General features: G+C 31.1%; 2 protein-coding genes across 2 annotated transcripts in view; both read right to left on the reverse strand.

Moving 5' to 3' along the window:
* The window catches only part of LOC106708685 (Kv channel-interacting protein 4), a gene marked incomplete at its 5' end in the record, with an annotated part of 75,290 nt that overhangs the window by 532 nt on the left and 59,570 nt on the right, over positions 1-15,188 (reverse strand). The window contains 3 exons of the mRNA XM_045680083.1: positions 77-289; positions 497-570; positions 13,650-13,844. Of these exons, the coding sequence (XP_045536039.1) occupies positions 77-289; positions 497-570; positions 13,650-13,844 (482 nt within the window). The remainder of the gene's footprint in view (positions 1-76; positions 290-496; positions 571-13,649; positions 13,845-15,188) is intronic.
* LOC106708686 (small ubiquitin-related modifier 3) lies at positions 1,368-3,508 on the reverse strand. The gene is made up of 3 exons (XM_014500223.2): positions 3,348-3,508; positions 3,082-3,198; positions 1,368-1,897 (listed from the first exon to the last, which is right to left on the reverse strand). Exons 1-3 carry the CDS (start codon positions 3,363-3,365, stop codon positions 1,760-1,762), a joined length of 273 nt encoding a protein of 90 aa, XP_014355709.2. The 5' UTR covers positions 3,366-3,508; the 3' UTR covers positions 1,368-1,759.

Genomic DNA, 15,188 nt, shown 5'->3' on the forward strand with positions numbered 1-15,188 from the left:
TGAAAGAAAGTAACTGCTACATGGAGAATAGTTACATTTATATTAAAAAATTGCTGCAGTAAATCTGTAGCAATACCTGAAACAGTCGTTCAACTTTCTCTCGAACGGCGTCGTCGTCTATCATGGGCTCCACAATCTTGCCCATGAGGTCATAGATGGCTGTCACTATTTCAGTCATCTCTTCCTTAGTTATGTAGCCGTCGCCATTAATGTCGTATAACGAAAAAGTCCACCGCAGTTTCTCTTCCAAAGTACCTCGGGATAATATCGACAAGCCGGTTACGAATTCCTGAAAGATAGCGAATTAAGAACCAAGGCATAGCCTTAAATATAAGCATACTGCATTGCATATAATTTGATCGATTATTATAATACACAAGTAGTAGAGAGGTGTCAACTGTTGTGTTAACATCATATACTACTTTTTCTTTTTGACCCTAAACTTCAACTAAACACTTAAACAAACCCAAAACCTAAACAGCTATTGTATAATTACCTCAAAACTAAGAAGTCCACTCCTGTCTTGATCCAAAGTGTTGAAAACATAGTGAGCATACTGAGCCGTGTTTGCTGAAAACAAAAAAAAAATGTAACTAGATCTAAAAAAAACATTCCAGCCGTTATTTAAATGAATTGAAATTCATTCTATTTTAAAATGTCTATTCTAGTACGTCCATAAAACTTACAACGCGATTTAGTATGAAACCAGTTATCTTAGAGCAATATATGGCAAGTTACGCTTCAGCTTAGAAATTAATCTTCAACTTATTCAGCACCATTTTTTCTTAGAACTTCCTAATGATACAGTAACCTATTACGCCTTCGCAAAGAAAGCCATGGGTGTCGCTAAAGAGGGGCAGTAGCAATTCCCAGAGAATAGAAAAATGTAAAATACATATAAAAACTTCGAGTAAGACCATATTAAAGGTAGCTGTCCCCCCTAGACCTAGATCACCGGCTGACGATGCCTATGAAGCAAGCGTAATAAGTTCAAAAGACCAGATTGTGATAGTAATAAGGTAGTTTTAAATTAGTAATTGATCTTGTAATACATAATTTGTATTACTTAGGCTTAGTTTACTTTTCCATTTTACTAAAATTTCCTAAAAAACAGAATAAACGAAAATTGCAAGATATTTCTTAAGGATATGTTGAAAAGATATCTAGTATTATAACAAACTAAATTCCTTACTTCCATTTACCAGTAGTTTCCTTGCAACATTCATGAGACTATGGTAGGATCATATTCCTTTACAGCTTTTGCTACATCAGACTTCCAAATATTTCTAGTCATATTTTCATGAATAGTTATTTTCGTTTTAATTATTGAGGGAGATAAAACACAAGGAGAAATAATAGAACCATCATAATTATTACATTTACTTTATTTAAGATAGGTACATTAATTAAGAGGTGACAATGGGATGGAACTCTCTGTCGAAAACTAATTTCATTGACCACAGTGCACACATTCAGCATTCAAAATACTGACTGATTAGTCAGGTCAACTAAATTATCACAATGGAATAGTTGAAGTTGTTTATTTGGTTTAAATCAAATTTTATCCTAATAATAATGTTAGAAAAAAAATGGAAATATAAACAACTAATTTTGCGATGCATTCCTCTTCAACTTTCACATAAATTCCGACTTACAGAGACTATTGTTTTTTTTTAAAGTAACTTAATTTAAATTTTTGAGATGGGCAACATTGTTGATCATGCCACGTATAAGACTGTTCCTTAATATAAACATTACACTAGAAACACGCTCCCCCTGTTTGTTGCTGGTACACTTCTATTGTATCCCCCTCTTCCATCTCCAAGGATGTTGGTGTGTCATTTTCATTAATTGGTTGACCATCAAATCGGAATCTGACCACTTGCATTGACAGACCCTGTAATATCCAGAAACATTTTATAAAACGAAAATATCCACAGTATATTTGTGTCCATAAAATTTTACACATTCAGTGCAAACTTTTGTTCTGTTAAAGTGAACTCACAGGGCAAATCAGTGACACACAATATGCCAAATAAAAATAGTCTTTCAACTCCAACAAGAAAATGATCGGTTATCTTGTATATTAAATTCTCACATCACAATACCTAGTTCCCATACTCCTCCAAATGGTTTGACCAACTTTTATGAAAATTTATATGTGTAATTAATAGGTCTGAGAATAGGCTATCCTTCATACCACTATTAAGTTTTTTTAATTGCATGCGGACATAGTCGCGATAGACAGTTAAGTTTATTTATAATATAAAAATAAACATTATAAAATTTTATGATGTACAAAATTCCACTATATCCAACATTTAAATATTCTGCTTTTTATATGCATTAAATTTGTAGAAACAACTAGCTTTACCGCATTTGAGATCAACACTTGTTGAGTTGATTTTTAAATCGATACCCTACGAACATTTTCTAAAATTGTAGATGTACACACTATGTTTAATTAATTAAATAATTTATATAATTGTAATATATTATTACACTATATTTAGCAGACATATATTTTACCAATCACACAAAATTTATACTATTTGCAAAACAAACAGAAGTTAGAAAAGTGCAATTGGAAAACAAAGAAGATGGTAACTAGCAGTTTGAAAATCATTTTACAAAATAATACCAACAATTTTTGTGTGCAATTACAAATAAGAAACTATATTAACTAATTATAAAAAAAGAATGGAAGCTAAATACAAATAAGAAAGTGCTCATTGAACTGTCCTGAGAGTCATGAGGAATCTGAACATAGCATCATGAGTAAAAAATCTATGTACCTATTTTAAGTTAAAATACCGATTGTACAAAAATTAGAAAATGACACTAGTAACTTTAATTCATCAACAAAGAACTGTAACATTAACAAATTACATCAACCGCTAAAATCAAGCTTAGGGCTTTGCATCCATGAGTAGATAGAAAGAAAAATAGATGCATTTATTTGATTTAAAGCATGCAATACTAGTGGTTCTCCTCAATAAATCAAAAATAAGATAATTAGTAGCAAATTACCAGACCTACAGTTAGCAACTATGCATTTTAGAAATAAGAAAGCATACGTACCGCTCGATCACAATAGGCGTTCATTAGTTTCCTCAGGGGTGTATGTTTTTTAATTTTAAATTGGACAATGGCATTGTCTTGACCCAACACCTTTAGGTTAATATGTTCGCTTTCTCCCTGAAAATTAAAAAGTAACAGTAGTAATAATCACACTAACATAAAGCATCTGAACCGAACGAAATAATAACCACATTTTACGCGAAGCGCCATGTCTGTAATTGAAGCTATAGATGTAAACATTTACGGTAATTACAATGCATTTGTACCTTTTTTTCGTCGGACATTTTGAACACAATAACAAAGAATTATAAAAAGTTTATAAATTTAGACACAAAGTCTACACTATGACAGTTTTTAGACCCGGTGGCGCGATAACGTGCAAGTGGCGTGGTAATGGCGACCGTCCGAGTAGCTTGAGGATGCAAGACAGTGCTGCCAACTCAATAGATGCGCATTAAACAACGGCGCAACTAGCGCGCGTCTGCGTGTTGTAGGGTTCCATTTTACAAATCTTGTTTTTAAAATGGTCTTTTCTTATTTCCAAAAGCGATTAATTTACTATTCATAACGTTAAAATGATTAAAGTAATCATCTGGTAATGTTGTGTAAACTTTGACAATATCGTATCGATGTTGAATTTAATATTTATTCTCAATGTTAACCCATTACTTGCCTTGGCCATAGATTAAATAAGGACATATTTTTCTTTTATTTATTAGTACAATCCTATAGAGAAATAGTCATATTAAGTTGAATATTTAAAAAAAGTATTTATTTCAACTTTTTGCCAACATAATATCCGCTTGATAGTGATGTGATTTATCGATATGAATAACCGGAAGTTAATAGTGTTGTTCCTAACGTTTTAGCATGAAATCGATTACGGCCGAAGCCGATGTCTAGAGACAAAAAATGCATTTCGGATGCATTAAACTCACAACATAACAAGGTGATAGTATAGATTTTTACGTATTACACTTATTATTAAAATTTAACTATACACTTCGGTTTCCGTTTTTCATCAACCTATGTAAAATTGCAGTAGGCAGCTTACACAATTTTTTTCTTGAATTTACTAATCTCGTGAAATGTGAATATTTTACAAATTATAACGGCCACTTTGGTAGGCCACATAAGACATCTATAATTTTTACCTTCATAGTGACCTAACCAGCTTAAAAACGTCGATAAAATTGAATGAATCGATACGAATTCAAGCATAAGTGAATCGAATACAGTTATTATGAATTATGAGACATCCATGTTTTTAATTCGATTTTTTGGTTAAATCCTTAGTGTCTAAAAAGAAAAAGAGTTCACTGACGCAACATTGCAACGAAGTTCGAAATTTGAAGAAAGGTAAGCAATTGTGCAGTTGTAATTTGGAAAAAATAAATAATATTTTATGACCGTTACAAGGTTACCTAGTTGAATTTTGATGAAGTGTCAAATGTGGCCTATTAAAATGGCTCTGCTTTAAATATTTCAGTTTCGTATGTAACTATTATTATCAACATTTGTTCTATGGAAACAATAACTTATGAATTAAACTGTTGATTCGTGCAAAAAAAAAAAAAAAGATTAAATGGAGGCTTTCAGCTGTAACAAAGAGCATCGGAACATTTTTTCTTTTTCCCCTTAACGAACCACTTTGCATCCATTTTAACAATCTTTCCTCGTAATTTAATTTCATCGGTGGCCAGTTTGCGTTATTAAAGCTTCCCTACTTAGATTTAGTGATTTGAATGAATTCGAAATTGCTGGTTTATTTATTTTAAAATTAACCAAATATATATTTGTAATTTTTTTATTTGTGATTTTTTAATTTTATGGTCTAATTTAAATAATTTGATTAAATTTTTAATTTAGTTTTTTAATTATTAATTTTTAATTTGAATTTATAATTTGTCGAATGGATATTCAATATTTCTTTAAACATAAGAATTAATTTACATTTGTAGTTTACAAAATAAAAATCAAATTATGTTTCTACTTGTTGTGTTTTGTTATTTTGTATTGTTTATCGAAGTGGTGTCATCCTTGTGCATGCGTGCATTTTAAAAATGGGAGTTTTATTTTCTTCATAATAACGTGACAATCTTCAGTAAAATTTCCATGCAAGGGACACTTTTAATATTTTCCAAAATCTTTTTGCGAAGTAAGTTTTGAAGTAATAATAAGAAACTTTGTCCAAGTTTGCAAGTGGGGAGGTTTAAATAAACAGTCTTTAAAATTGAGTGTACGATGTAAAACAAAAAGTTTTTGTATTAAGTGAAGGCGGGTTTTATAATGATCCTGGAGGTGGTACACTTTATCATACAAGAAAATAAGACTCAAAACTTAATAACAATCTTAGTATTTTTGCACTAGCAACATTAAAAGCGTTGCCAGTCTCATGGTTAAGGATTCAAACATCAAAGTAGCTTCAAATCTGTTCACGCAGAGGAAGCTGCTTAAATTTGAATATGAACTGTACTATCTATTGCCTTGAACTAAGAGCGTAAAATTACATATGTCCACTACCTGTCGCTGTCGCCCTCGGCTCCGTCCGCGCGGAATTGAAAAAACCTTAAAAAGTAGCCTATGTGTTTTTCCAGACTATGTTCTATATTTGTGCATAATTTCATCAAGATCCGTGGAGCTGTTCCGGTGATACCGTCTAACAAACATCCATCCATCCATCTAAACTTTCGCATTTATAATATTAGTAAGATAAACTAAAAGGTGGGAATGGCAGACTCAACCTTTTTTCTTTTTCTTTCAATTCAATTCAATTTGTTTTGCGCAAAACAAAACGACAGAATTGTATTTTTTTCTGTATATTTGGAGCTAATATTTCTATGGTTATGGGGTAACTGAATCTATATATATAAAAGAAAGTCGTGTTAGTTACACTATTTATAACTCAAGAACGGCTGAATCGATTTGACTGAAAATTGGTGGGCAGGTAGCTTACAACCAGGAAACGGACATAGGATAATTTTTACCCCGTTTTTTATTTTTTTTCCGCGCGGACGGAGTCGCGGGTAAAAGCTCGTATAAAATAAAAATAAACGGTTTATTATAAAAGCAAAAGAACGATCTCGTTAATGTTTTTTTAAACTGTCGGATTGACTTGAAACTTTTAAAAATGTCAACGTAAATGAACGATCCGTATGCTTTGGCAGTTATCGATGGTTGTTGATGTCGCATCACCTCAGGGAATTTTATTTTTTTAACGCTTTTTAAGCAACGAATTGTTTTTTACTGTTCGCTTGCGTGCATACTACGAGTTGGCATTTTAAAATAAATAAAAGCCTTTCAAGACGTACGCATGAATATGGAAAAAAAAATATTTTTTTAATCAGTTTTATGGTGAATTGTCTGACTTGGCGCCAATAAACATGGAATTTTAATCTTGGCTATGAATTAATAATAATGATACTTAAGCAGATCCGAAGATACTGAAAATGTTATAGTTCAAAATGAAATCCGATTATGTCATCCCTAATTAAATATGCTAGCATATCTTTTTGGAACGTGAAGTACAAAATTAATTCAGTAATTTAAGATATAGGCTATGCGCTTTATATAATAAATGGCAATTATCCAGGATCACATTGTTGCTTTGCTATTTTTGACAGGCGCCAACTTTTATATACAGCGGAATATTAATAAAGACCAAAAACGTTTGTACCCATGACCGTTACCTACGAGTATAAGTATTGAATTCTTCAATATGTATTACCAAACATTATTCTTGTATTCGTCAAAGAACACGGGTGTGAAAATTAATAAGTATTTTTTAATATCGCTCCAGCAAGGTAAAGGACATTGTATAAAGTAACCAAAGTTGGTAGAGCTTTGCAAACATAGTTGGCATGCGACGTCCAATTAACGAGATGGGTTTTTGGTAAAATGTTTACAAAAACATTATTGAAGTATTCCTTTTTAAAGCTATCAGTCCATAATAAAAGTCATCCACAAAATTGCTGCGCTATCGAGAATCTATTCAATTTAAAGAGACGCGGAGTGAGCACGTACCTGGTATAAAATTTTCATTAGTGAATATTTTTTTATATATTTTTAATATATAATAGTAATATTTTTGAAACATTTTTTTTACCTTTCTGTCCATTACTATAGTGGTACCTTACAATCATTTATGAATGTGTGTGCTATAGAAGTCTCAAGGCAAATGCTCGAACCTAACGAAAATGTTCGATATATATAAATTATATTCAAAATAAAGATAATATTCAAACTTATTCTTACTTGATGAACGAAAAAAACGTTTGTACGTGCAGCCGCGACGTCAAGCATCTTATTCGTGATTGATATTTTCGTAAAGAGGGTGTGCGTACAGTTAAAGTGACGTTGTAGAAAAAATTATAAATTTGTAACAGCAAGAAGAGTTCTCCGACAGTAATTTACTCGAAGATTTTGAATACACATTTAAGATGTTCTTCGAGGAAGCTTTTACGTGCAGACGAAAGGTCGAGCATGTTTGTAGATAATGCTCGGATGCAACATGCTCATCAAGCTTGTACGTATGTTTTAAAATAAGAAATATGTTATTTTTAAGACCTTTCATTAATGTACTAATTAATTAAAATATGCAAACCAAAAATGCTACGGATTGGCTGAAAAGAAATAAGAAATTAAGTGATACCGCATTATATAACATTGTCAATATAACATAGATGAGCCTGATTTTATCAAAACATGATCGATGATCGATAGTTATAAATAATACATGTAAAAGGTGATGTAAATATAAAACATATCAAAGTATTTATTTCAGACATTTAAGATCAATATAATATAAAGAAAATTATGGTTATGATCACTATAAAAAGAAATATTGTTATTAACTGTAATAAAAATGAATATTAAATATTTTTATAGCGAATAAGCAGTAAATTATAAGATTAAACTTCTTTACTTTTTTTCGACATATCAACTTTGTTCTTTTCGCGACACATTAACATCTTTATTTAGTACGCAGTATTTACAAACTTTTGTTTTTTTATTAGTGGGAAAAATAACAATTGAATAGAAACTAAATTGTTAAAAGAATATAATTTTTTATAAGACCATTATCTCTAGACAGTGATATATTAGGTGCATAAATCTCTAGCCAGGCTCGTATACCGGCAACGGGCACCCGGAACTAAATAATGTGCATTTATTTACGTGAGCCATATTTTCCTGCTTGCAACAGGTTACACAAACAAGTACTCTTAAATTTAACCACTGGCTAGCACATTCTAGTACGTATGACTTTTATCTACTCGAAAAATTATATAATGATAAATGATATTCCAAAAAATAATGTGTGTTCTTGCGGATTATATATAAAATTTGCGAACTACATTTTGAGTTAATTTTGTAACATCATCATCATCATCATCATCAGCCTTTATTTTGTTACATGAGAGAGAATAAAAAAAAGAAAGATTAATTATTATTCAACATTAAAGTAGTTTAACAATAAAACAATAAGTAAAAATAAGTCGGTAACATTTGGTATTTTTTCTGTTAACTTTTTATAAATTACGAACAAAACAACACCTAAATGTATAAACATGATGTATATTTATAAAGTTCTCAAAGCTGTTTTGAAAGCTTGAAAGCAATGTTTATGGAAATACACGAGGGTTGGTTTTATAAACGTCTGACGAAGTTTGAGAGAAATTCTGCCGACAGTGCATAATTTATTAAGTCATACGGCTCTATTTTCTTTTGCGAAAAGTTTAATTGTGACAGAATTGTTATTCAATAAAGAAAGCATATCTAAAAAGACGTATTTCCATGTAGAATATAATTAAAACTGATTACGTTCCCTGATTTTCGAAAATATAAACTTGTGTAAGTACATCGTTGGTTGCATGAGTTTATTTTTTGTGATCGCAAAAAATTTCTCGTAATTTGTATTATTAAAATAGTCTAAAGTGTTAGGTAGTTGAATAAAAAAATTGGCACGCTTTGTAAGCACTAATGGAGGCCAACAGGGTGAGCCAAATCTAAGGCCGTTAACAATAGAAAATCTTATTTTATAATCACCATTAGGGCTCCGATTTTGCCTGTAAGCTGACTGGTTTTGTGCCAAAATGTAGGTACATGTTTTATAGAATTATTGTGATGTTAAATAAAGTATAAGAATCAAATTATTTTCCGTCAATTATGATCAAATATATCGTTATACTTGTAATATTCCTCCAATTATCTTAATAATTAAGCCTTACATCTACTAGTTTAGTGGCAATTAGCATTTTTTATCATATTACAAGTTAGATATAAAAGAATTACCGCCGAGTTCTCAGTTTTATTCGTTTTATTAATTCTTCTTTGAATTAATTTTATCGATTTTGTAAACTGCTCTCTCTGAATTTAGTCGTCATGTCGCAATGGCGTTTCAAATTCATTTGATGGCCGATTTAATTCAATTTGGAGTTGGTGTGTTCTGTTTTGATGAAAAAAATAAAGAATTAGACAAAACGTAAGTTGTATCTGAAGAATTGAGGTACAAGTATTAGGCTCTAATTATCTTAAATTTGTAGTTATTTTAGACAGACAAAAGAATAGATTCCCAAAAACAAAAGAATAGATCGCTTTATTCCTGTAATAATTTACACCTTATAGTTTTGTGGGACTTTGTTGTTATCCGAACACTAACAACGTGTATTAATAAATAAATAAATAATAATAATCCATTTTTGACTGCAAAGTAAAATCAAATAAAAACCTTATGTATGTTTTGCTAATTCAAGCTTAAGTTTGTAGATTAAGATTATTTTGCTAGATGCTTTATAGCTGGAAGCTGTAATACGTTTTAATCCTTAGCTTTTAGCCTTTCGTTGTTCAGAAACTTTTTTAATAACCGGGTTCGGATGTGATTTTTAGTTTTTAGTGTTAATCGAGCACGAGCTTTTCAGATACCGAAAGCTTTTGGTTCGAAATGAATAGGAGAAGTTCTAACAACGTCTTTATTTAAAAGTTACCTTTAATCATTTAAATAAATATGGTTCTGCTCTGAAATAAACTTTCTAAAAAATAAAAGCTATAAATGTAAATAGTTTTTTTACATTTTCATTATACTAACCATTGTAAAGAAAATGTGAGCGAATTTATTATAATAAATTGCGATTCTGCGACATTTCAATATGCACCAATAAACATGAAGAACAGTTTTAATATTAATTTTGTTGCAAATTACGCAATTATGCTATACGAGGTTTACTCCGTGCTTTTTAACACTCGGACTTTTAAATTTAAAACGCGAACTCTTCACAGCCTCTTACAAGTTGGCCAACCTGTTGCCTTCATTTAGTGGAGGCTATTTATTATAAAATGGACTTTGGAAAATGTTAATTTAAGAGACGCATTTTATTTAAAAAAGTAATAATTCCGATTCTCACCATGTCCCTTTATTATTACGTATATTTTGATAGCGAGGATGTGGCAGTATATAATTAATGCAAACCATATGGGGTAAACAATTTGGATAGTTATAATCAATTTTAATAGTACTTAGTACTATAGAAGCAGTGGAATATACTTTGAATTAGGTATTTAATATTAGGAGAAACTTATCTTAATATGAACTTAACTTCAAGCTTAAAGTTAAGGTAGTTCTGTTGTGCGTGCAATGTAAATTTCAACATGCCTGTCGGGTACCGCGCGCCGAGAACACACGCTTTTGTAAAATAATATGAAACATGACCAACATTGCGAGGCTTACACTTGCATATAAGGGTTTTTACTCACTGTGTTAAAAAATGTAAATGTACTGCATTCAACCTTAGAGAATAAGTAGTTTTCTGTGGCAATCCTATTTATATTTTTTTATATTTAGATCAAGGAATGTTCGAATGTATATCAACTTGTACACTTTCAACTATTTTTAATATTAGCATTGTTATCTAAAATCGATGACAAATCATAACGGAATTATTACGAAAAAGATCGAATGATTAATCAATTTCAAGATTGGGAATAGCGCCATCTAGGTTATGTAGGACAAAACTTATACGTTAAGTGAGTTTTCCTTTTATTGCTTCCTTTTATACGGTAATTTTCAGTAAAATTTGGTATTCACGCTCCATTTTACGCCACAAAGAATGTTCGCAGGTAGAGCATGCGTGCTCGAGCGATACGAGCTTTGCCAAGTTCCCGCATCGTCAGCCTTTCGAGTACTTAATGAGATGCATTCGATGTTTGGCGTAACAGTCTCGCTGCTCTTGCGTGCGCGAACTTTGCTAACAATCTCATAAACCACTCAGGAAATTGTGTGCAAAGTTATTGGAAATTTTGATGAAAACCTATAATGGAGTTGGTAATTCAAAATCCATTTTAGGTTAAAACAGGTTACTAAAAGTAAAAATGTTTATTTTGTAGGCGAGTGTTTTTAAATGAAACTAACAAAATATTGCTAATTAAATAAATAGTGGCTATTTAATTGACTGCCTTATATCATTGTTTGAGAAAGACGGCGAAAGACTATTACGGTAAAGTCTTGTACGGGCTTTTCTATAACCACAGACAATAAAATATAGTACTACATTTTTCATTTTATTACATATACTTCTCAGGTATTTGCATATTATTTTAAATATGAATAGGAAATAAAATACTTTTACTGTACTTTTTAAAATCAACGTCTAAGAAGTTCACTTTATGAAATGAATATGATATATGAAAATAGTAGTTGAACTACACAGCAATTTCTTTAAATTTAAGACATATTTTTGAGTATTAAAAATTTGCAGCGCATATTAGAAAAGCGAAATGGTAATATTATTTACGGTACGGCCATTACCTTCAGTAGTGCAGATGCAATGGCCAAATGTTGAAACCATTATGGCGCATAGAAATTGATTTTTATTCCGATAAAATTTTAGAATGCAAAAGTGGAAAAATTGATATACGATCATATTTTATATTAAAGATACTAATTTGGAACTTCTAGCAGTTGTATATACGAGTAATACTTTCATTAAGAACTAGCTTTTACCCGCGACTCCGTCCGCGCGGAATAAAATATAGAAAACGGGGTAAAAATTATCCTATGTCCTATTCCTGGTTCTAAGCTACCTGCCCACCAATTTTCAGTCAAATCGATTCAGCCGTTCTTGAGTTATAAATGGTGTAACTAACACAACTTTCTTTTATATATATAGATTTCACGGCCTTTTTGTTTTTAACTTTTTATAATGTCATTTACTTTATGAATTATTCGAGTTAGAGAATATGAATAGCTTTAAGTAATTTTGTTTTGTTCACATACATGAGGACTTTAGGTATATGTTGGATATATAGGTATATAAGGTACGTGGGCCGTTTTTATTACTAGTTTATGGGAAGCTTTTTTATAACCTATTTTATTACAGCATTATGGCCATTGCCGGCATAGTTTTAGTAACGCGGATGTGAAAGCTTTGAGACATCTTAATGGCAAATACGATTTTATTGACTTAGCTGACGTAGCTTAATGGCCCTATGTGGTGTTCAAATTGAAAATCAGCCTTGTACATAAATAAAACAAATAAATATTACCAGAGAGTTTTATCAACAGTTTAGGAGTACGCATTTCATATTGAATATTATTTTTAGGTTACGAAGAATCTACGGCTAATCTATGGTTTTTATGGATTTCAGTTAAGATTTTTTTGATTTAGATAATATTCTTTAAAAATACCACTTACCTTTTTCTCTGCTTACGTTGACATCTTCTCTCTTCTGTTGAAGTAGGGTAAATAAAACACAATTCCGAATTTATTTATTAAAAATGTTTTTCTTCTGTAATTTAATTAATTTCAAAAATTTTGACGGCCCGTTTAATGCGGATATGTAAGTAAATGTTGAAATTTTGAAAATAGAAAAACTAAACCTTGTATGGTATGATATAAAAGTTGATTAAACAAAAGCAACAATGTTGCCAACTTAAAATATTGAAAAAGTTATCCTTCATTAATACAAAAAAAAGTGAAAGACTCTTAAGCGAGGATTTGAATAGAAATAAAAACAACAGATTTTAAAACAAAGTAGAGGATTTTATAATGAGAGCCTAGAAATAAAGTACTTAATTACAACGCCTTCGTAATGTTTCAACTTAACACGACGTAGTACGTAGCTCCGGTCGCCATTTTGTATTTCAGGACTCGACTTTTCTTTTTAAGAATTGTTTTAAAGGTCAAAACAATCTCGTGGCGGCATTTACATAATTCCTTTTTGTTGTTAAATAATTTTAACTTATGTGTAACTGGTGATAATGTCAAAGTAACATAATTCATAATCACAAGAATATAATTAATTTATTTTGTTAATCTTTTAAGAGGTGAACTTACAAATAAATCAGATGATTACTAAGCAAATAAACAAAGACCCCTTTTCTTTCACCTTACTTATAAGTAGTCATGGTATATGAGTTTAACTATTGCTTTTTTTACTATCACTTACTTACCAGGAAGATCCTACCTATTTTTTCACTTGTAAAAAACATATAGTTATGTCTGTTTTTATAAATAGGATAATATGAATGACTATGCGTTTTATATGCTTCAGCATTACCCACGTTTGAAACTTACCTCCTTGTGGGAAGAACTGAGAGTAGATATGTTTGAACGTGTCCTCCCGCACGACGCCCGTGGGACACTCTGCTTTGAAGCCTCGGTATAGACGCTTTAGTTCGGGCTCCGTGAAGCGCGTGGCACGACGCAACGCCGCGATCGAGTCCGGTCGGTACCGCGGCAGTTGCTCCCCGAGCTCCTCGAGCTCCGAATCTGGAATTGGAAGAGGAAAATAATTGTTATTGATTTACCGGAATGAGCCAGAATCTGTACATGTTTTTGAATTGGGAATTGAAATTTTTATTTGTATGTTTAAATATTGTCAAAGCTCTCATTTTCATTAAGTTTTTCTACTATAAGCTTAATTCTTATTTAATTGAAGAAAGCTACGGATTAAGTTTAACTCTGAGGAAATTAAAATACATTACATTACACAATACATTTTTCAATAATGATGACCTAACAATATATTTACCAAATCGGTGAAAATAAGTTAATAAAAATAATTAATAAATTCCATAACTTTCTAACATAAATTAGTTTTAGAAAAGTATGATCGCGATATCTGGTCGTTATTTCAATTTACTCACAAGGTTTAATTTCGATACGTCTCTTTTGTTATCTGACAAGGCCTTTGTAACTGTAATTAAATTTATTTCACAGATAAATATTGTTATTTAACAAAACAGAACGGTCATAATCTTTACTAATTATAATAATTTATGGATTTTACAATTTTGAGACATAAGACAGTAATTTAAGAAGAACTTTATTTGCAGTCGCGCGTAATTAATTTTCGATCGCTTTTCAATCTTGTGAAAGGCAGGTTGAGGAAAAATTCAAAAGCATAGTCCAATTGCTTGCCGTACGAAATGCAATTTATAAAATATTTCGTATCACAAAAGCGATGCAGCAAAATGGTTGAGGCCAGGCCTTGTAGAGCAGAAGATTGTTGCTACTTTGAAATCCAATGGAGCTGAAACACGAAGCAATTGTCGATCATTTATGTTTTCAAGTACTATGAAATATTTATACTTATTGTACAATTTAAAGTGTCTATTGTAGCTTAAATCGAATAAACGATAATATGAAATTCTTGAAATTCTAATGTTGTACTTCATATTAGTTGCGCTCTAGAACGACTTTAATCGTCACAAATCTTACAAACTCATCTTAAATTGTATTTGATTTAATCAGTACTTTTTAAGTACATTGACAGTTATAAAAACAATAAAAATGTGAAAGGACTAAAACAAAAAAGTACGTTTTATGACAATGTACAAGGAACGATAACGATGTCATTAGACGGTCTCCCGAGAACGGGGCCACTTGTCAGCGAGATGAAAGCGTACCGTGTATAGTACTGTACAAACTTTATGGCGGCTAACACTTTGGCACTGCGCAATAATTTGTCAGCGGGATATAAAGGAATACATGCAATTTCACACGCTTTGCCATCGCAGCTCACAACAAGCCGATATAAAGTTTGAATCTTATAATATCAGTTTGAGTATCGTGTTTTATTGGTGCAAGGAACACAGTGCACAAAGACGATCA

The sequence above is a fragment of the Papilio machaon genome, chromosome 11 (genome assembly GCF_912999745.1).
Source record: "Papilio machaon chromosome 11, ilPapMach1.1, whole genome shotgun sequence".
NCBI lineage: Eukaryota > Metazoa > Arthropoda > Insecta > Lepidoptera > Papilionidae > Papilio > Papilio machaon.